Raw genomic sequence first — 26274 nt, 5'->3', positions numbered from 1 at the left:
CTGTAGTGAGTAAAACTCTAACACAGAAAAGACCTGTCTATGCTGCCCCAGAACGCCTCGTTGGAGATTTGTCTTTTTCCATTTTTTTCTTCCGGGGCCTATTGACGTCACTAAATCCAAATGGACCCATTCGCGGAGCTCCGCACACACACACACACTCACTCACCCTGAGGTCCGCGGTGCTCAGTGTCTGCTGGCATGGCACGCAGACCCCACGCAGCAACCAGGAAATGACACCAGTAATCCAGCTCACACTGTCCGCTCCTCGAGCCTCAAAGGGCGGAGCAGCGAGCCCCGCAACGTCCCGCCAACAAGGCACCCAGACCCCACGCAGCATTCTCATCTGTTTGTCATTACTGGTGTCATTTTCTGGTTGCTAACAAACGCCATTGTAACACACAATCTCTGATGTTCCGCTGTAACGGTGGTGGATTCATCAGAACAGAGTGGGCGAGCTGACCAATCAGAGCACAGTAGGCTCATAGGGAGGGGGGGGCAGGAGCTCCAACAAGGCGTGTAGGACAGAGAGTGAATACACATACTATACAGAGATGCTGTAAGAGAAAACCAATGTGATTTTGGAACATTGAACAATGTAAATCTATTCTAGTAGACCTCAACAATGGAATTATGATCAGTAGAAATGGCCAAGACATGGGACCTTTAAACTTCTACTCCACTAAAATTCTGAGGTAAATCCTGTACTTTTACTTCACTACATTTATTTAATACCTTAAGTTAATTTACAGATTTGGATATGGTTTCCTCCTTAGGCTCTGAGAAATAATATAACTATTAACTGACACTTTAGATTACATTTAAAATCAATTACATGTTAAAAATCAATGCTGTAGTGACACACAGCACAGACGGTAAGGTGTTTTCCATCAGCAACAATTCTTCCTCACCCATAACAAAAACTATACACCTGCTTCTGGAAGACAGTGACTCATCCTGCTGTCACTCATAAGGTGGGCAGGGCTGCAGGGGAGAATATGAGAAACGTAAGTGTGAGGAGGAAGCAAGAGGAGTGTTCCTTCAGCCTGACGACAATGCTTTAAAAGGAGAGTATCACTCTGCTGCAGGTGAAAAACCAGTTAGAGAAAGGAGAGGGAAACATTTTTTAGAAACAGAACGCAGCAAAAAAGTGTTATGGCCTGGCTTCTAATCTGTTGGCACATCACAATATTGCTTATTATCCTGGGAATGGGACATGCCGCTGAGAAGGAGAGCAGCATGCTGGGAGCTACAGCCAAAGGTACTGTCATCCTCGGAGGAATCTTTGCCGTTCACGAAGATGTAGAAAAAGAAAACAGAACCTTTGCACCACACCTCCATCCATGCATCAGGTGAGATCTTCATAATTTTCAACTTAAAGGTCCCCTATTATACTGTTTTTCATCAATATATTATAGGTCTCAGATATATACAAAACATGTCTCTGAAGTGTTTGGCTCGAAATACCAAACAGATCATTGTAGCATCCCATAATCCCCTCTGTTTCAGCCATGTTTCCAAAGTGCTGAATCTCTGTCTGTTACTTTAGATGAAATAAGGAGCCATTCCCCACGCGCCTCTGAGAGAGATTTGGTTAAAAAGAACACAATGGTGCTCTAGGAGGAGATTCAGGTGATAAGGCGGGGGGGTTATCTTGGTTGGTTATTGGCTAATGGTTACACAAGCCAAAAAATCGTTATGACATCATAAAGTGGCCAAAATCTGATCAGCTCATTTTCAGACAGGTTTTTATATAAATAGATCAGGGCAAAAAGTGAGGGATTCTTTTTTTCTGAAACTTTCAGAATATCTTTACACAGAGGGGACACATGTTGATGTAGAAAAGACATGAAAAGTGGATTTTTTGCTCCAAGAATCATAAGGGGAGAGTTTCTTCCTGTGACTTACAATCCTACGTCACGTAATATAATTGGCCCCTCTAACGTAAAAACAATCATACTGAAACATGAAGGTATGAAATTGTAAGGATTAAAACAGAGACAAATCATATTGAACACTTAGGAAAGGAATCATAATAGAGATCCAAATGATAAATGTATGTGTGTTTAAATATTCATTTTAAATTCCGTCAATAACCTTCACACTTTAGGGCCACAAAAACTGAACGTTGAATTCATGTAACACTTATTTTACATGAACTTAAAAATAAGTTTGTAAGCGGTAAAATAGTTATGCTGAGCCACTCACACAAATTGTACGTGATAAGTTAAGAGGCTGGACATCTCTAAGCGGTTGACCAATCACAACAGAGCCGGCCAGCTAACCAATCAGAGCAGACTGGGCTCTGGTTTCAGACTGAGGGTGAAAAGAGGTGCTGCAGCACAGGCAGTATGAGAAAAATAAAGAGCTTTTGGAACATTAAAGCGTGGAGATATGTCCCAGTAGTGGTACAACATACACACAATGAACCTGAAAATGAGCAGAATGTCCTCTTTAATCCATCATAAAGTCATATTCTTGAAATTGTAATAACTTCCTTCCTGTCCCTCCTTGCATGTCTCATTTCAGCTCTCCAGACTATACCATGTTTATTTGTTATTTGACTGTTCTGTCCCACAGGTTGCAAGCAAGAGGTCTGGTGAGGATGCTGGCTATGATCAACGCTGTGGAGAAGGTGAACAGATCCCCGCTGCTGGCTGATGTGAACGTCACCCTGGGTTACCACATCCTGGACTCCTGCGCTGATGTCAGCACCGCTCTGAGAGCCACGGCACACTTCATCGAGCGGAGCCACTGCCCCGGGACCACCAGCTGTGGCCCCCCTGTCCTGGCTGTTGTGGGGGCCTCTCACTCTGAAGGATCCATCGCAATCGCCAGGCAACTGACCCTCGAGATGATCCCTCAGGTGAGCAGTATCCAGGGTTGGGGGGATAACTTAAAGTGGACCTATCATGCTATATTTGAATAATATATTGTAGGGCCATACCTATATAAAACATGTCTGTGAAGTTTTTTTTTCAAAATACCAAACAGATCATGCATTTTAGCCATGCCTCATTTCGCTCTATTTGCTGTATTCCAGCCCTGTTTTTGCAAGGGCTGATTCTGTGGCAAATGAGCTGCAGCTGACCACGCCCCCCTGCAAAGGAGGGGGGTGAGGCACGAGCGTCATGTTACCATGCTGTTACCATGCTGTTACCATGCTGTTACCATGCCACGGCAACCTCTCATTCCCCTGATAAGTGGAGAGTTGCCCATATAGGCGGAGCCTTCCCTGTTTCTGACGTCAGAACAATTTCAAATCTGTATCAGTCTGTATCAGCTCCGTTGCAGCCCCCGTTTTTAGAGATTTGGGTATGGGAGGAAAGAGAGAGGGTTGTGTTTTCTGACACTTGGTGAGTTCCCTGACACACCGGGGACACATATTCATGTATAAAAGACGTACAAAAGTGCATTTTGCATGATAGGTCCCCTTTAAAATGTATTCTGTTACAGTTAGTAGTTACCTTAACCTGTTAAGCACCAAGCCTGTTTTTCATGTTTCAGGCTCGAAAATGACATGCCCAAAACAAATGACTACAACTTAACTTCTAAAAGGATTATATGAATAATTTATTTTATCAAAGCAAGGTTACATCTGTGAGTTGGATGTAGAAGTGTCAGAATCAATATAAATGTTTTTTATTTTAAAGAAAATTCAGATTTTACATAGTAAAAAACTGTAAATTATAGTGTCCGTCCAAAAATTATTTTTTACAGATAGTGAAAACTACCCTTGGATGATGGGTTAGTAGACTAAAAGCTTTAGGAATCCAAAGTATAACATATAATAAGTGCCCTGTATCAAGATTGATGCAAAACAAGTGACATTTGACCTTTTTTAGAGAGGTTTAGCCAAAACCACCCCACCTCTGAGGTGATTTGGGTGAAAATGTTTTTTTTTCCATATCTCTGGCCCCCCTTGCTCGATTTTGATGGTTGACACCTCTTTCTGACCGTTAGAGCCAATAGAATCGAAGGGGGAGGCTCACACACACACACATTGTGAAGAGAAAAGGTGGGGGCTGCACGCATGTAAATGTAAAGCAGAGTGGAGCTACATTCTAGCTCTGGCATTTGGAAACGAAAAGCAGTTTTATTACTTATGGATTATCAGAAATAATTTCAAAGAGGGCACAGATACATTGGATGAACCTATGGATTAACTGCAGCATCGTTTTTTTATCGTTTTAATGCCATTGAAGACCAGTTTTGACCAAGGTAAGCCATATTAGCGTTTCTAGCTACCTAGCTCCACATGTTATGATGTACGCTTTCGTTTATAGCGTCGCAAATGTTTATCACTGAATGTTGAGGTTTTTTACACAGATTCTGTGTCTCCAGGACACCAAAAACGAGTGGTTGGCTGTGCATCTAGGATAAGTAATAAGGGAGTTATTGTGAGTTTAAGTGCCGTTTTAGGTTAACTTTTTTCGCTCGTGGCTAATTCAGAGGCTGAGTGCTAGCATCGTGGGGTTTTTTTGGAGAAAAAAAATTAAAAAGATCAGTTAGCTGAGTTTCTTCCCGTTACATGGATATAAAACATTCATAGTTTATTAAATATTAAGATCCCTTAGACGTTGTTTCCTGCAAATGACGCGTTTATCCGCCCGGTACCGGGCGGATGGTGCGTAACAGGTTCTGGCCAATCAATCACGATAACGGCGTGGTGTTGTTGCAGGAAGTCCCGACGGAGAATACTTTTGCGGTAGTACATCTCATATCATCGATACAACATTACGTGTTGATAGAAATCAACACGTAATGAAATAAGACCCCACGGTTTGATCATTGATAGGTGTGTGGGCTGTCTTTCATTTTGACACACAGAACAATGGGGGCTATCCACCCTTATCCACAATGTAAAGTAATTCACACAGCCTCTTCCCTCTTCTCTCTGTGAGGAGCAGCAGGTTCAGCTTTCAGAACAAAGTAACACAAAACTAAAATGGCATTCATTTTTTTAAATATGTAGTAATAGATTTATTTATTTTTCTTCTCAAGAGAGTACCAGAATGTGTATTTGATGTTAGTATTTAAAAAAATCTCCTGGGGGAGAATCCCCCCAGACCCCCCTGCAGGGGTGGGTTTTCAGCATGTCTACTCTTTCACCTGTGGGGAAATTGCAGGATTGGCTCCAGGTCGCCCTTTTTATTACTACAAGACAAATGTGCCTTTTTATTTCATACAGTTCAATTTGGATTGAGAGAGACAGGGAAATAATCTAAACCTCACGCGTGGCGTTTCACTGTCGGGGGGCGTGTATGTAATTACATTGCAAATACTGACTTGAGCCCCACCACTGTATGGGTTAGCCCTACCATAGATTACCCAACAAAAATACTCTGGAGCCGCAACTGCAACTGCAGATCTAAGATCCAGTAGAAATGATAAAAAAGTAAAAGTCTGCTGCTTATTGTTCTACTAGGCCAAAATAGAGTCAAAGAGTATATGAGAGTGAGAGTGTGTTAATTAATATATTTGGCAGTTTGGAGTAAGTCTGTAGATTTGTTTGTGGTGTGTGTTTCATGTATAGGCCTCTCACGATAATTAATTTTGTTGGATACATTTTCCCGGAAATTATTGCGATAAACGATAATATTGTCGGCACCGTTGTATGACCATTTTAGACCACTGACAATTTTTGAATAGTTGACCAGATTATTTTCTGTTGCTTTTGTATTATGCCTAAACATAAATGCAAAGCAAATAAATAAATAAAGAGAAAATAAATATCAATGATATAAAGAGGATTTTGAGTTTTTTAACCTGTTAACCTGTTAAGCCAGAGAGACCCCGGTACCAGGGCACTGCCGCAACATCTTGCAGGAAACAGTGTCTGAGGGCATGTTCATTTAATAAACTATGAATGTTTTATATCCATGTAACGGGAAGAAACTCATCTAACTGATCTTTTTTATTTTTTTTTCAAAAGAAAACCCACAATGCTAACACTGAGCCTCTGAATTAGCAACGAGCGAAAAATGCTAACAGATTACTGCACCGAAAATCACTCACAAAACCTTATTATTTATCTTTTCTCCACATCCATGACATCGTTTCACATCGTGAGGTGACACAGAATCGATGGGTACCCTCATTATCACTGAATTATACGAAATCGCGACGTTATAAACAAAAACAGACATCAAAACATGTGGCGCTAGGTAGCTAAAAATGCTAACATGCTTACCTTGGCTCTGTAGTCTCTCCAAAGTGGTCTTCAATGGCATTAAAACGATAAAAACGCTGCTGAAGTTAATCCATAGGTTAATCCAATGTGTCTGTGTCCCTTTGAAATGATTTCTGATAATCCATGATCAATAAAACGGATAATCCATGCTATTCCGTTTCTAGATGTCAGAGCTAGAATGTAGCTTCACTCTAATGCAAAATTACATGCGCAAAGCCCCAACCTTTTTCTTTCACAATGAGTGTGTGTGGGGGACTCCCCCTTCACGCGCGCTGTGAGGGGCGGGGCTGACACACAGCCAGGTCAGGACACTCCGCATGCATGTGCAGCAGCGTAGCAGCCAAATTAATAATACAGCGACAAGCGGGAGACAACGTGTGACTTACTCGCGGGGAATTTAAAGTCAAATGAGCCGGGTGGTGTGTCGCATTTGTTTAAAAAAGGTAGCGACAAAAGCAGGCAATACCACGCATTTTAAACTACACCTAAAACACAACCACCCCATTCCGTTTTCCCAGCTGGGAGCAAACACGGCAGCTGGAGATGGAGAGCCCCCACCTTCCCGACAGTTTACAATCAAAGATGCATTTGCCCGACAATGCAAACATGTTGGTGTTCCTTGCTCGAAAACTTTGAAAAACAGATTTGGAGCTGGGCCTGTTGAGGCAATGCATGGGTCTTTGTCTGGGACAGTGGACTGTACACTTGACTGTTGTTTTAAGGAGGTTTTTTTTTGCTTGTGAGACAATGTGTGCTCATATTTATTTATTTATTTATATTATAAGATAGAGAGAGAGAGAGAGAGCGAGAAGGAGGAGACGAGAGAGAGAGAGAATACAGAGAGAGAACAAGCTCGGAGGCGCGAGAGGAGAGAGAGAGAGAGAGCAGAGAGAGCGGAGACGAGAGAGAGGAGAGAGAGAGCTAGAGAGAGAGAGAGAGAGAGAGCTCTGTTTTCCAGCTGAGTTTATTTAATTTATTGTTTTGGTTGTGTGTGATTTAATTAATTTATTATAATTTAATTAATTTGTTTTATTCATTATATATCATTTATATATTTTTAATATTATTTCACATTTCATTTGCAATGTTGAATGTTCAATAAAAAGTTATGTTTGAATTGTCTTACAACAGTGCCGACAATATTATCGTTTATCGCAATAATTTCCAGGAACATTTATCGTCCAACAAAATTAATTATCGTGACAGGCCTACCCACAGCATCCCCAAAATAAATCTCTGGCGCCACCACTGAGCCTGACTATTTGTGTTGGGGGGGCCCGACTTTTTTTTTTCTTTAAAGGGGGGGCCTGACAGAAAAAGTTTGAGAACCACTGCCTTAGCTGTTGGTTTCTGATCAAAAGTCGTGTTCAATGGCATTAAAACGATAAAAACGCGACTGAAGGTTAATCCATCACTTTGAAAAAATTATTGATAATCCTTAATTCCATTTTTATGTAAAAATTGGAGAATTAATATTAGCTGCTAATGGTAGCCACCAGAGTGTCTTGCAGCTTCCGGTTCCGGGGCATTCTGGCTGCGCAGCACTCATTCACCAATGGGTAATGTTTAGATGGATTTTAGGAACTTCCCCTCGATTCTATATTGGTCCAAGATCTTTGGACGGACACAATCATTTACATTTTTTTACTATGTTCAATCTGAATTTACATTAAAATAAAAAAAATCTATATTGATTCTGACTTTTTTACATCCAACTCACAGGTTCATCATTGCTTTGAGAAAAAAAGATTATGCATTTACCCCTTTTAAAAGGGAAGATATAATAATTTGTTCTGGGAATGTCATTTTCGAACCTGAGACCTGAAAAACAGGCTCAGGGTTTAACAGGTTAAGTTTATCGTGCAACAACAACAATGTGTTCTTAGAAAGGAAGAAACCAAGATATGTAGTAACAAAGGTAGCAAAGAAAAAGCAGAAATAAAATCTGAGCTGACCACAGTTAAGCTCACACACACTATTATATGAACATATAATTAGTATTAGTATTAGCCTACAGTACAGCTTACAGAGAAGAGATAACATCTGATCCTTTTACAACAAACTCTATATGATCATTTTAGGTTTTTACTCACATTGTTATCCTGCTAGTTATCCCTTGTTTTTGGAAAATTATAACACTAATCTGATTACGTCTTTTTTTATGTAACTGTAAGGGAATACATTTAGCTTTTTTTGTATCCTGATTACGTAATCCAGTTACATGTAATGAATTACTCCTTCAAGCCTGCATTGTAGGCATCCACATACATTTTGAAGTGGCCTTTCAAATTAAATGACACATCTTTGAAATGAACATTACTGTATTTCTCTTCTCCAGATCAGTTATTCATCCACTGCTGTCACTCTGAGTGATAAGAGGCGATTCCCTGCCTTCATGAGGACCATTCCTAATGACAGGCACCAGACCGCTGCCATGGTCAGTCTGCTCAGCACCTACGGCTGGACCTGGGTAGGGGTAGTAATCACTGATGGGAATTACGGCCAATCAGCTCTTGAGAACTTTGTGTCCCAGGCTTCCAAAAATGGGATCTGTGTGGCCTTCAAATCCATCATACCTCAGGCAGTGGGCAGTCAGGACGTCCGGTCTGCTATCACTCAGACTGCCAGGACCATCTTTGAGAATCCTGAGGCTCAGGTGATCGTGTCATTTGCCAAGCCCACTCTCATGGTGTACCTCTACCAGGAGCTTAAGAACCAGATGCTGAGAGGAGGACGGGACAGGAAGTCCATGAGAAGAGTCTGGGTGGCCAGTGACAGCTGGTCCTCCTCCAGCTCCGTGAAGGAAAACATACATCTGGAGGACATGGGACATGTTCTGGGCTTCACCTTCAAAAGTGGAGACCTGTCGTCGTTCAATGAGTACCTGAGCAGACTGGAGGCAGCTGGACATGACGATACAGGGGATAACGTCTTCCTGCAGGAATTCTACACACAGCTGAATGCTAGTGAAGGTTATGGAGACACTGAGCTGGTGTCTAAGGCTGTGGAAACCCTCAGAGAACACACTCATGCCAGCACTACCTTCAGTGTGGAGATGGCTGTGAGCGCCATCGCTCAAGCCCTGGCCTCAGTCTGCAGGAACAGAGACTGCAGAACCCCCGGCACAGTGCAGCCCTGGGAGGTAATCATACAATCTGTAAGGTCCACATGAGGCCGTTCCAGAGAGGGAAGAAGTACGGTGGCCGACAGGTGCAAACAGGCTCAGTGGTGTAAAGTAACTTAGTACATTTACTCAAATATTGTACTTTAGTAAACAATTAAAGTACATTGTGATAACTTATACTTTTACTTCATAACTTTTTGTTGGCAAATGTACATTTTCTTTAAAATATATAGTTGCTAGTTACTTTGCAGATTTAAGGTTTGTAGGTTATTAATACACACTTCATTACATTATAATATTATAAATTAAGCTACCCAGTAGTGTATCAGGTAATAACCTACATTTACCAGCTGCAACACTGAAGTGATGAACACATAAATGCAACAATAAATGTACTTTTCTTTTCTATACTTTTAAGTTTTTTTTTTTAATGCTAATACTCTTTTACTTTTACTTATGCAAATACTCAAATCTGCCAAAACACATGCAGGTGAAGAAACATCTTAACCAATTTGATGAAAAATGTAGTGCGATTACTAATAGCGCTGCATAAACGAAACGCTGCGAATAAAAAAACTTATATAAAGTGGGCCATCTGTCACTGCAGCAAAGAGTGTTTGTCAGTAGATTTGAAATGACTAGCTTAGCTACATTAGCTAGCTAGCTAACAGCAGTTCTGCAATAATATCAGAAGGAATCATGAGATCACATTGTTAAAATAAGCCGCTAAATCAACGTATTAGGTATATTTCCAGTGACATTGAGAATTGGCCATCTTATTAGTCCTCCCCAGCCATCAACAAAGGTTCCGATCCCAGCTGTGTGCTGTGGAAAAATCATTTATTTGCGATAGAACACTATGCAGCATTTAAGGTTATGAACTTGGAATGTGGCCTTAGGCGCGTTCACACCAAGTACTTTTCCCACAATAGTTCATGAGAACTCAGTTCATGAGAACTCTTTTAGTTCTGATGAACTAAAGCAGATCGCGTTCACACCGAAATGAGTTCCTGGGGGTGGATTAGGCAAATGAAGCCGCTGACGTCACTTCTTCTTCTTCTGCTTTGGGTTTACTGGCAGACCGCAAACAACTTCACGGCGAGTACAGTAGGTGGCGGTATGCACCTTAAAGTTGCAATCCGCCAAAAAAACGAGAGAAGAAGAAGAAAAACCTCCCGCGTATACTGCCACGCCCACCTGCTGTATATGAGGCGTCTGTTTACCTACCGACCTCAGACATGAGCTTCGTCTGAGTTATTTAAGCAAACACAAATACAGATCGTCGACCAGTCAAATGCAATAGCAATGCTGATTCGGAAGCGAAGGCGGTTAAGAAGGATTGACAAAGGGATTGGACGACGACATGCGTATGGATTGCGTAACCTGTGTGAAATTAATAAACTGTGCCAGGTGTGTCGTATGCACAGTAAATAGGCTCAGCAGTTAACACACCTTTATTATATATCCTCCTGAGAGCAACTGCATCCGTCTGCCATGAACCCTACAGAAACCTACGAGTTAGTTTTGGCCCATAGTGGCCTCCATTTGTGTCGTGTAAAATGGGGGAAATCAAAAGTTAGCAAATCCCCATGTCCTCCTCAGAGGACATTCATAAAAATATTTAGTTTTAGGTCAAATAATTATTACACTGCTCTGAAACTCACTACACTAACTCCTAAGATGTTCCCTTACTATAATTAATTAAAATATTGAACTGACAACACTGGTAATTACAAACTTAACCATTTCTCTTTCTATAAATAAATAGTGCTTGTGTTGTTGGACGCCATTTTGAAATACAATGAAATTATCTTTTTCAAAGCCACATATTTGGGGTGGGACACAATAAAGCTTCGCCAGTTTATAACCGATGAAACATGATGGTATCAGAATAATCACTTTCATGTGATGTATAGGATGCTACACAGGTCACTGTAAAGATAAAGTGTCAGAGGAGAAATAAGCAAGATACAGGATCTGTTTAATCGCCATGTAGGTTCTCTTTTATTGCACACTCAAGACAATATCAATAACGGCATCACGCTGTCCCCTGTGTGTCGTATGCATGTAAATACAAGTTAAAAGTTTTAATGTAAATAGAAGTTAACATTTTCAATATAAAAGAAAGTGTCAGTAGTATCAAAACAATATATATATAATAACGATAATAGGTAGGCTCAGCAGCAGACACACCTTAGTGCAAAGTGAAGTGTCAGTATTAATAACAGTGGCATATATATAATCACAATAATACAAAATTAACTGTCCCAGGTGTAGGCAATTTGGGGTGAAGTGTCTTGCCCAGGGACACAACGACATGCTGACTGCAGTGGGGTTTGAACCTGTGCTCCCCTGATCCGAACACCAACGCACCAGTCCACTGCACCACACGCCTCCCAACAAGTCATTGTACAGTTTATCAACGATGACAAGTTTTTCTTTATTTTTTTATTGAAGGCCTGTTGGATTTAATCAGCTCGCTTAGCACTGCCAGAAGCCCAGCCTGAAAGGTATTTTGTTGCTTCACCTGGCGCGCCGCCGAGTCAGCATGGCGCGGCATCACCATGAGCAGCTGGTCGTCCGATTCCTGGGCCTTGTGTGAATGCAGCAGCCGTTCGTCGTGCATCTCCTTGGCACGCAGGTCCTCATTCTCCTTGCTGACCATGGCACGGCGGTCCTCCATCGCCATGATGGTGTCAAGGAAGCTGTCATCCTGTGCCCGCTTTCCTAAGAGGAGAAATAAGCAAGATACAAGATCCGTTTAATCGCCTAGTAGGTTGTCAACAGAGACAACATTGGACATGGTGCAGGCAGGGACAGTGTACAAAATGCAGGTGTAAAGTAGAAGATAAGATAGGATCAAATAAAAAATAAATATCAAAGTGCCTTATTTATTGTTTTGTGCTTAATGTATGCTTGAACTTTGTTTTATAGGGATTAGTGGACATGAGTTCGATGCGTAACCTTCTTTCAAGGCCATAGTAGTTACAGTGTAAGTGGATTGACATCTAACATAACATGGCTGAGAAAATTATAACAATCAATAAAAAAAAGGAAAAATAAATTGAATTTCAATTATATTTTTACTTAAATGTGCAAAATATTAGAACATCAGTCTTTGTGGCATGCAGGTAATCAACTGTTTAAGCTTTTACCATTAACATGTAGAATGAATGTTGCAAATGACACATGAAATTATAGCAACTACCATGTAAGTTATTTTTTACCTCTCTATTCATTCAGTGTAGCCACAGAGGTAGCATTATGTCCAGCTAGCATGCTAATTGCTAACGTTATATTATCGTTTTATCCCGGAGGGGAAAGCTCACTAGTTTCCAATCCAGAGAGAAACACCTCGCCTGAAACACACGATTAGCGCCATGAGTTAGTGAAGCAAATTACAGAACATTGCACACTTATTCACAAGTCAAAAAGTTTTCATAGCGGGCGCGGCTGAGAATAGCTAGCTAGCTAGATGTTGTTAGCCAGCTTGGAGCTATGATAGCCAGTTCAGCTAGCATGGCTAGCTCGATCTACTGAGCAAATAAAAGTACATCTGAGACCAGTATTGTGCAGATTAAAACAGTGCAGTGCATGTAGTTTATTTTACCTTCGTCGTCGTCCCGGCATGACTTTGCGCTGTGGACGGTTCCCAGGTCGGCTAACTTTGCTGAACAACGCTCCTACATTTTGCAGTTGGAAACTGCCTTCAGTAGAAGCTTCTGGATCGCGTCCTCCCCCCCCCCCCCGTTGACATTCGCGATACAGAGGGCTTCATGGGAACTTTGAGGGGAGCCAGAAGTTGGATTACCAAACACTGACTCCAGGTACTCATCTGAGTACCTGACTGATAAAGTTGTGTGCACCCCTGCATATGAACCTTAGAGAGCAGGGACTGAAAACGGGGTAAAAATGGTTCTGATGAACTCATTTAGTTCAGGGGGCTTTTTGGTGTGAACGCAAATATATCGTAGTTCTGATTAACTATTGTGGGAAAAGTACTCCGGTGTGTACGCGCAACTTGATACAAAATGACTAAGGAATAGTAACTTGTATTAAAAGTTAATACAAGACAACATGTTTCTTCAAATTGTGTGGTTTAATCGAGTAATCAAAGATACTATTGGATAATGAAATGTCTCTTATCCTGTAGTTGCTGAAAGCTATGTGGATGGAGGAGTTTAAACTGAGAGACAAGCGGTTTAAGTTTGACAGCAGCGGAGACATCAACCTGGGCTACGACGTGACCATGTGGAGGTCAGACGGAGAGAACATCCACATCCAGGATATCGTGGCTGAGTATCACCCGCACAACAACAGCTTCACCCACAGCAACCACAGCACCACCCAACAGCTCAATGCTCTGAAGGTAGGCCCTTCATATGGCAGTTATCTTGCGCATGACCCCCACATGCTGCAGTGTGTGTTTACTACACACAGTCAGACCATCTATGCTGATTCAAGCGATACAGAAAACTGGTTTTTAGTATAACCATATGGTAATGCAACCTTCAGTAAAACAATACAATAGAACTAATTTAAAGACATGATATGTAAAGTCAAAAACAATGTTAGGATAATTGTCTCTCCCTGCTTTCCTCAGCACATCATCTCCAAATGCTCCAAAAGCTGCGTCCCTGGGAAGTCAAAGAAAACCACCAAGGGTCCACACACCTGCTGTTACGAGTGTGCCATCTGTTCTGCAAACTACTACTCTAATGACACAGGCAAGACATTCCCCTTCACACTCACACATTTATTTACATGCACAAAGAGTAATAGCCCCTATTTCACCTGGAATAAACGTGTTTTGGCAAACATATAATGAGCTCACTGTACATGCACAGGTATTCAGGTATAATCCCACATCAACCACGAAACTCAGGAGCAGGAACTAAACTCAGGAGCTTAGTGCATTCCTGTAAGTGCTATTACATCAGCAACAATGGCGGACTGCGTTGGAGCTGTGCTCATGTTGCCGCTATAAAAACATTAATCCACTCTCTGACTGTCGCACAAATAACATCCCATGATGCATATTTACCCATGAGTCTTTAGAAGTCCTTACAACCCTTTTAGACATCAACATTTAAAAGACAGAAACAGATGAAGTATTTAGATAAGATCTTAAAGACTAAAACAATAGTTGCATTCAGCTCCCTTGCTCTTCCTGTGTGTTCCTGCAGACATGGCCCAGTGTCTGAGCTGTGACCCAGACACAGAATGGTCTCCTGAGGGCAGCTCCAGCTGCCTCCCTAAGGACCGGCTCTTTTTCTCCTGGCAGGACCCCTTCGCCATGGTTCTCCTGACCTTCTCTGCCCTGGGCGTCGTCCTGAATCTGCTGGTGTCCGCTCTGTTTCTACATCAGCGGGACACTCCTGTAGTGAAGGCTGCCGGAGGGCCACTGAGCCAGGTCATCCTGTTCTCTCTCGTCATCAGTGACATCAGTGCCATGCTGTTTGTCGGCCGGCCCAACAGTCTCCAGTGTAAGGCTCGACAGGTGCTGTTTGGCGTCAGCTTCACTCTATGTGTGTCCTGCATCCTGGTGAAGACGCTGCACATCCTGCTCGCCTTCCAGTTCAACCCCGAGCTGCACGAGGTTCTGCGGGGGCTGTACAAGCCGTACATCATCGTCGCCATCTGTGTGAGCTTACAAGCAGCTACCTGCATCTGCTGGCTGGTCCTCAAAAGCCCATATAACCACATCGTCAATAATCCAACCACTCTGCTGGAGGACTGTCACGAGGGCTCGTATTTGGCCTTCGGGGTGATGTTGGGCTACATAGCTGTCCTGGCGTTTGTGTGTTTCATCTGCGCCTTCAAAGGTCGCAAACTGCCACACCTGTACAACGAGGCCAAGTTCATCACCTTCAGCATGCTGCTCTACCTCATCTCCTGGCTGCTCTTCGTCCCCGTCTACATCACCACTTCAGGAGTCTACCTGCCGGCTGTGGAGATGGTGGTCATCCTCATCTCCAACTATGGCATCCTCTGCTGTCATTTCTTCCCAAAGTGCTACATAATTATTTTTAAGAAGGAACAGAACACGAATACTGCTTTTAGGAAGAAACTATATGAGTACTCCAATAAAACCACAGATGTTGTCTCTGTGTCTGTGGTGACAAACTGCAGAGAAGGGGTTACTTGCCCAAGTCTGCACAGAGGGTCAATCACACGACACTGCCGCGAAAGGAGCAACAGCATATAAACTGTCCTAATGGGTTTTCAGAAATAGTTTAATTGAATTGTATTATTTACAAGTTGTATCATAAAGTTTACATATTTAAATACTTTATATAATATAATAATTTGTATATGTTTGTTAATATAATTTATTTGCAAAAGCATTTATGTAAAACAGCTCACACCGTTTCTTATTACAGTTAGTTGAATACCCAATTCTGATTTGTCAATCGGGACATTCAATAGGTCTGCTATTTTTTGCTAGCAGCCCGTTGCTAAGGATAGCAGACCGTTGCTAAGGAGGACGCTCTGATCAAGGGACTACAGTATGTGCAGTCATATCATTCCATAGAAAGTAGTCTGGTCAATTTAACATCAGCTGTGGACAACAAACATTTGTTTTCATCCATCAGAAAACCTGTGGAATACCTTTTTAATATTCATTGTTAGATTTGTGGAGAACACAAAACTTTGGATTCATAATGGCTAAACTGTCCCCAGTAAAGAAAATAAAAACAGTGCAAGAAGGAAAAAGATTAAAAGACAGAGGGCTGGATGAATCAGCAGGAAGTAAACACTCAAAGGGAACAGCAAAAAAAGACAGACCTGAGTCGTTTCTCAAAGTCGAGGACGCTTCCTTGGTAGGACATGTCCTTCTGAGTCAGGTCCTTCAGAGGCTAGGCAAGAATCCTTCCTAGCATTCGGAGAACGAAGAATGGAACAGGCTAGCAAGTGTGCAGGTGTGTGTCGCAAGGCCCCACTTAAATTGAGCGCGATTTGTTTGAAGACTCATAACTGATTTGTGAAGATCGAAGATGTACTTGAGTAACTGTATTTTGTAAAATTATCATCTCTCCAGGACAGCACCACTAAACTAACATAACACTTTCTCCTTCTGTTTGCAGCCTTGAAAAAGTCCTGGAGGATAAGCAGCCATAAGAAAATCATAAAATCACCATCACCAATCAATAATAACATGTGCATTCATATATCATACTTGATGTCTGCAAACCTTTTTTACACATATTGGTGCACATTGTAGCATAAACCACAAATATCAACAGAAGAGGCAAAGTCAAAACAAGGTTCATTTTAATTATTTATTTTATTTATTTAAGGTCTCATTCAAACGTAATAGTCCGCTTCTCTGGTGCGCACCAGACGACAGTTTGTTACATTGTTTCATTTTTCAGAAGGTTCGGTTTGCGTTCACACCAAGCGGCAAACTCTGGGCCTTTTCATGCACTGATTCGCTAGCTGAACAGCCAATCAGAGTGATTTATTTGACCGACAGCCTTTGGCCGACATGTCGAATCGGTAGGTTTTCGGCCCAAAAAGGTGTCGGCACGGCCGAAAAGACACGACGGTGCGGGACACACCAATCTGAGTAGGGCGACAGGACGCTCATCGTCAGCCTGACATCCATCGACGGCCAAAATCGGCTTGGTGTGTCCGGGGCTTTACGGCTGCGCCGTGCAGAGGCGCCGGGCAGGAAGTGGACCTGTTAGAGCATCCGGCCCTTCCCCAAAATAAACTAATTTTGCAGACCCTATCCCTCCGTAGTCTTTCAAGTAGGAGGAGAAATGCCAGCGTTCTCCTCCGGTTTACAGGCACTGTGTAAATGATATATTGTAGTGCAGAGAGAAGGGAGTCAGAGGCGGTGCATCGAAGGTGCAAAGTTGGCTTTATTAAGCAAGAGAAAAGCACATGTTGCTGGCTTGCAGCCCGGGAAGAGAAGAGGAAGAAGCAAGGAGGGCACACAATATATACAGTGAGCAACACATATGTACGTGCGGAAACAATACCCCCAACCTGTAGTTCCATGAGTGAATTATGTAACCCAGTTAATTAGTGGTCACTACAATATATAGAATAATTATGATGATGAATGCATTTTTTTATCACTAAAATACAGCAACACATCTTTGATTCATGTCATTTATAACTGGAATATTACAATTATTATTAACTTTGTCTGTACAAAGTAGCCTGTCCAGGAAATATGTCCAAATCAACAAAAACTGCGAGCCGGCAGGCAAGACGCTCCGCTTCTGAAATGCTTCTGAAATGCTTCAGAAATGTGCCCGGTAGGGTATGACGCCGGAGGAGGCCGGACCAAAACCGCTGCGCAGCCGTGACGCGACGCAGACGGACCCGGTGGAATCAAGGGGTCACTAGGCTTGTTTGAGATGAGCGAGACCGACGCAGACCTGCGCAATTGCGATTGCAGTCTTGCTAGTGCGTTGCATGATGGTTAGTCATTTTGTCCGTCTTGCTCTGGAGGCTCGACTACATGAGACGTTGAAATCTCGCGGGACAAAGACGCCGGCAGGCTTGAGAGCGAGGCGGAGCAGTTTCTCTCCACGAGCTGCAGAAGCGAAATGCTTGATAGGAAACGACTCGCTGGTATATCGAGCTGAGTGCTCATTGGTGGTTTTTACCCCGTGCTGGTGATGAAACTCTCCAATTGGCTCCGCAAAAGTTTGTTTTGTGTCAGTTTTACCTCGCCAAAAAGTTGTTTTGTGTCAGTTTTACGTCGCCACTTCCATTCACATTTTTCAGCATTGTTCCACAATGTTTATCATCATGAAATTAATATCTATATATTTTATACTATACTTGCACTGCTTACCATTTTCATACTTTATATATCTTAGCATATTCATACACACTGTTAATACTGTTCATACTGCTCATAGGCTACTGTGTATATCTAATAATAAATAATACATGAGACTGGTATAGCGCTTTTCAGGAAACTCAAAGATGCTTTGACAGAGAATTAAAAAAAAACAAACAAAGAAAAATACAAAAAGAGATAAACAAAACAGAAAATAGGGGGGGGGGGGGGGGGGGGGGGGGGGGGGGGGGGGGGGGGGGGGGGGGGGGGTGGTCAGTGGTTGAATGCAGTGTTGAACAGGTGGGTTTGGAGTGGGCGAACGAGCCAGCTCAAAGAGCCGGCTCTTTTAAGTGAACGACGGGAGCCGGATCGCGCCCGTTTTTTTGTTTTTGTTATTTTTTGTTAAGTAATACAAGACAGAATGATATGATGATCTCCGCGCTACAGCTGCTCCGTGCATGCATGCAGTGACATGTAATATCCAAGGATTAGAGACTGTTGGATGCTGCTGTTTTGAGCATTGCAATATATTTATTTTTATTATGTTATTTATTTATGATTATCTTTGGGCTCAGCAAAGATTTGATGTCAGCTGTTGCTGTCTTTTTTTCTATAGTTAATACTGAAATAGAGCCCTGTTGTTTCGTCAGGGCCTTTTCTTTAAATATAATTTTAAAATGTCGATACAGTAGCCCCTTTTTTTAAATGTCTATGCTTAAGTTTTTATAGGTGTTGCTATCTGCTTTGTGTAGCGTGGTTCTACAAGCAAGTCTGTGCATTCATTGGGTGGTATCAGAGAGATACAAGGGTCTGTAAATGCAATGAAAACTGGCCACAGCAAATAATTGATATTAAACATGTAATTTTTACTTTTGAATACACAAAGTACAAAGGATGTATGGAATAATTTAAGTGATATGTGTACACATATAAATCATTAGTCAAAACAGGGCTACATTTGATTGAATTATAAAAGGTATAATATGTGGTAAACTGAAGAGCCGTTTGGGAGCCGAAAGAGCCGGCTCTTCTTGGTGAGCCGAGCCAAATGATCCGGCTCACCAAGAAGAGCCGGAATTCCCATCACTACTCAACGGGGCCGCTCGCTCTCTTTTCTTGATCGCCCTTTCACGGGTGAACAGTTCACTGTCCCGCTTCATTGTAGGATTTCTGCCATCTCTACCACTTTAGTTTGACCATCTCTGTTATTAAGTTATGGAATACTAAATAAATAAGTAATTAGATACCTTACCGTTACTGCGCTCATAAAGAATGATAAGAATAAGAATAATGAGTATTGAACTGGTTTCATTAATTAGTGAGTTTATTTAAGGTAATTAGTTAGAGGCCCTATTTTATCAGTATGTATGTCTGCACAGCAGTTACAATGGTCAAACTACATTAGAACAGAATTGTCCCCATTTTGTCTTTAATAGTTACTAACATTAGATATTTTTGATGAGATATGGACCGCAAAACAAAATATTTCCCTGGTTTTCATTTTTAAAATCAAGTTACCGAATGCAAGTAGTCGCCTTAGCTTACTTTGTTATGAGATGTGAATTACTGTTCAATTTAGTTGATGTAATAATCGTTTGGTTTCTTTTACATTAAAAACAAGTTACGATTTTCAAAAGGTCTTGTGTTTTTTATCGGGGGGAGGCCCTTTTTCCAGTTTAGAGCAATAGCCCCTCCAAATGTCTGTGCACGTCCCTGGTTTTGAGTGATGTTTTGAATGCGGTGAGGGAGGAAGAATCTCTGATGGATTGGGGTAATGAGTTCCAGAGGGTGGGTGCAGCAACGGAGAAGGCTCTGCCGCCCCAGGACTTGAGGTTGTTCCGGGTGGGGAGGGACAGGAGGTTGGCAGTAGCAGAGCGGAGGGAGCGAGTGGGAGTGTGTCTGTGGAGGAGGTCAATTAGGTAGGATGGGGCCAGGTTATATCACTCACAGGCTCCGCCCTCTACTGGACTCTATGGGTACTACCTTATCCTGCGTGCATTCCCCCACTGAGACTTCGATAGACGTAGCCGGCCTAGGGCGGGCCTACCTGAATGCGCGCGCATCACACCGTATATAAGGAGGCCTCGCCTCCTGCCCATCATCCTTCCTTTTCTCTTCAGCAGCTGAAGAAAGAAGATATGATTCTACACTGTATTGAAGTAAACATGTATTGTTTGAACTGTTTTATGTAATCACAACGGTTTGGGTAATTATATATAGAATAGGAATGTTATTCTCACTTTCAAACTCACTGACTTAGAGATTCTGTGTTTCACACACCAACATTGATCCTTATCACCACTAAGAGCCAGATGCTGTTTCTAAGTCGTTAAAGACAATCGTAAAATAGGAAAAGATCCCCTGGAAAAGGTAGGGAGGGGAGATCGGGACGGAGATAAGAATTGACTTTTGACCTAGTGTGGTTTGGGGTCTCACTCTGTTCGAAACTCTGATTGACCTCGGCCAGAAGCGAATCCAGCCAATCAGGACACTTGGAGGAGGTGGTCAGTTTAAACAGCTCCTCCCCAGGGCTTCTCTGATTCGCTTGGGAGAAAAGTGGGAAGGAAGAATCGACAAATCTCCGCCCCAAAGACAGATAGAAATACTGACGTTTGTGTGTGTAAAATTGCTTTTGGGTTTGGTGAGTTTGTTGGTTCCGATATCTGTGTCCGCATCGAATCACAAACTTGAAGTCCAATTTCTTCTCGTTTGATGAGTTTGTCTGGTCCCGATGCATTTATCCGCATCGCATCACAAATCTAAAAGCCCGGGGTACTCGAGTACTCTGTATAACTTGTATATGTGTTTGGTTTCCTACTAGAAGTAAACTCAGATAATTTGTTATAACTTTGATTCCGGTGTTTTCAATTCCTTTCTTAATTTAATAGAGATCCAGCCTCATCCAACGAACGGCGCGTAGCAGAGGTATTCTACTCCTACAAGTGGTGACTCCCGACGTTTGTGAGCTGATCCCTAGAAAGGGACACCGATAGCCAGGGGACAGAATCCAGTCCAGGGGGAGGACACAGAGATACTGGTGACAACTAAGACCATGGCAATATACAAAAGGTGAGCAGACACCTGTTTTGACTATCAAAAATCTGTGATTGATTATACTAAAACTTTAGAGTTGTCAGCAGCGTTCTCACTGTTCTTAGTCACGGTGGGAAATACAATACATATTCTAGTTAAATTAGATTATTAGTGCTTAGAGTCGGGTAGTTCAGTCCTTACCTAAGGCACAAAAGTGCTCATAAGAGGCGGGTATTCAGTCCCGTCCTATGACCCACTAACAACGAACGCTGTAACGCTGTAAAAGATGTATGGGGTAAATTCCCCGCAAGTCAAAATAACATTGATTAATGCGGTTAGCTTGCAGTGCGTCAATTAAAGACTGCAAAAGGCGTAAAAAAGGGTTGCATTCCCCGCAGATCATGATAAGATTGATTAATGCGGTTACCTTTCGTGGTGCTTTAAATGTATAAAATGTCTGTAATTGTTATATGGTGGGTGATAGAGGAGGAGAGAGACGCGACCTCCAACTAATTATTTGGAACGACCGTATCTCATCACAAAACTGTTGTGGGGATAATCAGGCTCATTAAACGTGACGATAAAGAGATTTTGTTGACTGAGTTTTTAACTCTTGACCTGAAGTCGCAATCACCGTGAGGAGATTGTAGAAGCCTACTTCTGGAAGTCACGCTATCTGTTGAAATAAACATCGCACAATAAAAATGTGCCTGAATGTGATATGATAAGGTATGAGAAGCTCTGTGTGATTTTTTTAAAGTCAAATCTCTGTAATACTTGAGAGACAGAGAGCAACAAGAAGGTGGTATAATGTCTGAGACCCTACCTCCACCCTAAGGAGATAAGGGCTCACAAATGCCACTTATGAGTATCCCATCTAATACTCCTAAAGGAAAACACATTGTTAGACCTGATATTCAGGGATAAGGAATGTTGGAAATAGTAATGGAAGATATTGAAAATCTTAAACTGGATCAACCAACCATGTTAGTGAACCCTGCTAATATGGAGCTAATACATGTAGAAAGACTAGCAGCAGCTCTGGCAAAGACAATAGGTCCTAGCATGCAAGCACAGAGCGGTAATATGATAAGGGCTATTAAACTGACCCTTTTTGGAAATGGGATTTTCCGTTACATAACGGAAGACTCGATTCAGGCCTTAAAGAACGCTTTACAAACAAGTCAGGGAGTGTTAAATGTGGAGCTATGTTGCTCAAAAGGGAACTTACACTTTTGGGAAGAGATCTCCCTTTCTCTGTCGTGAGGTGCTGCTGACTCAAAGCAGCATACAGGGTCAAAGACAGGCGTGACCTCTGGAGAGGAAGAAAATCTAAATCTGAACAGACCACAGAGCCCATTAAAAGGTTTTATGGCCTCTACACTGAGAGGAAGATCTGGAGATTGTAAGGAACTCTCCCTGAATATCCACCCCCACACCATTGAGGGGAAGAGTGTTCCTTTCACCAATAAACAAATCATCTCTTAACCAAGTCAGATTTCAAAATAGCCATACCTCAAGTTGTTAAGAAAAGAGGGAGATTCAAAAAGTTATCAATAATTGTCCAGTATATTAAATAAATACAAACGGACACGTATCAATATAAGTCAGATAATATAGACGAGGTCAATCATGGAAGAAGGCTGACATTTAATGCCTGATATATAAGTAATAGTAATAATAAATATATAGCTGATATTAAATAACTGATGTATAAGGCTCGATGTTTCTGAAAATAAGAACACCGTTAACGGCGTTCTATTTCAGAAAAAGGGGGAAAAGGATAGGATATACATCAGACAATATGTATGTGAGATTATTACGTCTTTAGGAGAAATTTATCAATTTAAAATACTAGTTATGGTATTTTTTGTTTTGTTTTATTTGTTGCTTTTAAGAGAAATTGATACATTTAAAATAATCTAGCTTTGGTTATTTTTTGTTTTGTTAGTTTGTTCCTTTTTTGTTTTATTTTTATTTTTGTTCTATTTTTGATTTTTATTTTGATTTTTGATTTTGATTTTTGATTTTGATTTTTTGAGATGATTTCAAAACCATATTTCCAGCAACTTAAGGGCTTGGTATGAGACTTCTCCACACAGGCTGCTGACGTTAAAAGGGGGACCCGAGAAACACAAGGCCAACACAGCAGATTACGTCTGGTTGGAGGGGACCTCCCATGCCGTCCGCTCAGATGGAAAGGGAGACAACTGGTACCACTGGAGCCAGTGTGCGGTCGGGAAAAACACCTGCGAGGACCCTGGACGACATCAGGACAGAGTTGGCCCTCGTCGCGAGGACCCTGGACGACATCAGAACAGATCTGGCTCTCGTCAAGGCAGTCGACCCAGGAGGCGCCATCAGCAGACCGGAGGAGGAGGATCAGGACATCTCTCCAACAGTCGACCCAGGAGGCGCCATCAGCGGGCCGGAGGAGGAGGATCAGGACATCTCTCCAGCATCGACCCGGAAGCCGCCATCAGCGGGCCGGGGGAGGACAATCAGGCCACATCTCTCTAGCAGGCACCCCAGAAGCCGCCGTCAGCGGGCTGGGGGGACGAAGATATGGCAAACCAAGACGGCACAGGGAACTCCATTTCCCGCTGAAACAGGTTGATATAGCCGGTGTGGAACTTTGTCTGAACAATCCATTTTTTTTTTGAGGAACTTTCAACTTTATTTTTATATCCCATAATGTAAGGGATTTGTATTTTTTATTCTACAGAACTATGTGTTACCAAAAGAGGGAAAAGTATGATAATGTCTTTTCTGATTTCTGTGGCTACTTCTATTGCCATTTTAGTGACATGTGGTTGTTGTTGTTGTGTGCCTTGTATCTGCTCACTGTGTGTTAGACTCATCAGTTCCACCATTGAGGGAAGAGTAAAGATGACTCAGCTGACAAGGACTTTGCTTTTTAGACATATTTTATTCTCCCTCCACTGTCATAATAAGTTGTTGTTGTGGACTGTTCCTAAAGGTTTAAAGTGCTCTATATCCCAACTTCTGATGGGTTTATATAAATGTTGGGACAGACACAGTAAGAAGAAAATTGACAGTGGTAATGTTTCAAATGCTATATGTTGATCTCGTGAGGTGAGATCAAAAGAGGGATTGAAGAAAGAAGATATGATTCTACACTGTATTGAAGTAAACATGTATTGTTTGAACTGTTTTATGTAATCACAACGGTTTGGGTAATTATATATAGAATAGGAATGTTATTCTCACTTTCAAACTCACTGACTTAGAGATTCTGTGTTTCACACACCAACATTGATCCTTATCACCACTAAGAGCCAGATGCTGTTTCTAAGTCGTTAAAGACATCGTAAAATAGGAAAAGATCCCCTGGAAAAGGTAGGGAGGGGAGATCGGGACGGAGATAAGAATTGACTTTTGACCTAGTGTGGTTTGGGGTCTCACTCTGTTCGAAACTCTGATTGACCTCGGCCAGAAGCGAATCCAGCCAATCAGGACACTTGGAGGAGGTGGTCAGTTTAAACAGCTCCTCCCCAGGGCTTCTCTGATTCGCTTGGGAGAAAAGTGGGAAGGAAGAATCGACAAATCTCCGCCCCAAAGACAGATAGAAATACTGACGTTTGTGTGTGTAAAATTGCTTTTGGGTTTGGTGAGTTTGTTGGTTTCGATATCTGTGTCCGCATCGAATCACAAACTTGAAGTCCAATTTCTTCTCGTTTGATGAGTTTGTCTGGTCCCGATGCATTTATCCGCATCGCATCACAAATCTAAAAGCCCGGGGTACTCGAGTACTCTGTATAACTTGTATATGTGTTTGGTTTCCTACTAGAAGTAAACTCAGATAATTTGTTATAACTTTGATTCCGGTGTTTTCAATTCCTTTCTTAATTTAATAGAGATCCAGCCTCATCCAACGAACGGCGCGTAGCAGAGGTATTCTACTCCTACACAGCGGAAGTGATTCCACGAGAGACTAAGACGTATCTGAAGTGAAAGTGAAAGAGAGAAAGTATGGAGCCAGTACTGGACGTGTAGGTTTACCGCTCCCCCCACCGCTGCCACCGAGGCCTGTAAACCGCCTGAGATCGGGGGATATGGCCCGGTGCATCCGGCGCAGCCGACCTTCGTTTCGCCCCAGCTGCCAGAGGTATGGCGGTGTGTGGAGGCGACATGGCAGCAGCCATTAAAAATGAAGGCCCCGGTAGCCGCCATGGCGGGTATCATTAAGGTGGTGGATCGCTCGGACACGACATGTCCGGGTGTGCCCCCCCTCGATTAGAGCCTGGCGGCCCATCTGCTCCCGCGGGCAGCTGGTTGGGCGGAGGGTAAACGCCCCGCTGCCCCGGGACCGAGACACCCTGGAATATCTGGATAAGATGTTCAAGCTCGGTACTCAGATGGCGGCTGCGGCCAATAATCTTGGCGTGTTGGGCGTCTCCCTGATCACAAAACCTCAGGCAGACGCCCCCGCCCTCTCGCCTCAGGACGAGAGCGGTTATTCGGACCGCGCTGTGGGTCAGATGAATAATCTGATTTGTGGCGTGGCCGCCGCAGCAGGGCGGGTGATTTCCCTAGCCACAGTGGCGTCTCGTCACGTGTGGCTGGGACTCACCGCGCTGTCCAAGAAGGACCGAGAGGATCTCCTCGGAGCCCCCGTATCTTCGGAGGGGCTCTTTGGGTCGATCTCCTCGGTCACGCAGCGTTTCAGTCGCCTGGAGGAGGAGAGGGTCCAGCTTAGCCGCATGCTACCGCTGGCCCCTCCTCAGGCCCCGATACGCGCTCCTCCACGGGTTTCCACACAGGTGAGGGAGCGCAGTGCAACAGTGAGACGGAGGGAGAGGCGCCGGGTGGCAGTCACGGTGCCCTCCACTTCCACGGCCCGCCCCGTGGAACCGGCGTACCGCCAGTCACGGGGAAGGGCAGCCCGACCGAGGGCTCCGCAGCAGCAGAGAGCGCCCGGGTGGGGTGCTCCATCTTCCCGGAGTTGACTAGCGGGGGGAGGTAGCGCCTCGGTGAGGGGAGAGATTCCCTCTACCGGGGACGTGAGGGCGAATCCCGCCTCCTCCCTGTTTAATGCCCAGATCCCCGTTAAGACTTTTAAAAATAAAGATGGTGTTGATCTGTATCCAAGTCTGAGTGTCC

General features: G+C 42.9%; 1 protein-coding gene across 1 annotated transcript; it reads left to right on the top strand.

Annotated features, from left to right (window-relative positions):
• The first annotated feature begins 1040 nt into the window (after positions 1-1040).
• On the top strand, positions 1041-15548 carry gprc6a (G protein-coupled receptor, class C, group 6, member A). Its single transcript, XM_034115637.1, has 6 exons — positions 1041-1349; positions 2578-2863; positions 8529-9332; positions 13468-13683; positions 13918-14041; positions 14501-15548. Exons 1-6 carry the CDS (start codon positions 1153-1155, stop codon positions 15520-15522), a joined length of 2649 nt encoding a protein of 882 aa, XP_033971528.1. The 5' UTR covers positions 1041-1152; the 3' UTR covers positions 15523-15548.
• The last annotated feature ends 10726 nt before the right edge of the window (positions 15549-26274 follow it).

This window comes from Trematomus bernacchii, unplaced genomic scaffold (assembly GCF_902827165.1).
Source record: "Trematomus bernacchii unplaced genomic scaffold, fTreBer1.1, whole genome shotgun sequence".
NCBI classification, from domain to species: Eukaryota; Metazoa; Chordata; class Actinopteri; order Perciformes; family Nototheniidae; genus Trematomus; species Trematomus bernacchii.
The sequence above is the reverse complement of the archived record's forward strand: the minus strand, read 5'-3'. Positions and strand labels throughout refer to the sequence as shown.

Excerpts from the sequence above, each read along its gene's own strand:
- gprc6a (XM_034115637.1), top strand. The coding sequence starts at position 1,153 with ATGGCCTGGCTTCTAATCTGTTGGCACATCACAATATTGCTTATTATC. Across the intron at positions 2,864-8,528 it reads CCCTCGAGATGATCCCTCAG|ATCAGTTATTCATCCACTGC; the intron begins GTGAGCAGTATC and ends TCTCTTCTCCAG. Across the intron at positions 13,684-13,917 it reads AACAGCTCAATGCTCTGAAG|CACATCATCTCCAAATGCTC; the intron begins GTAGGCCCTTCA and ends TGCTTTCCTCAG.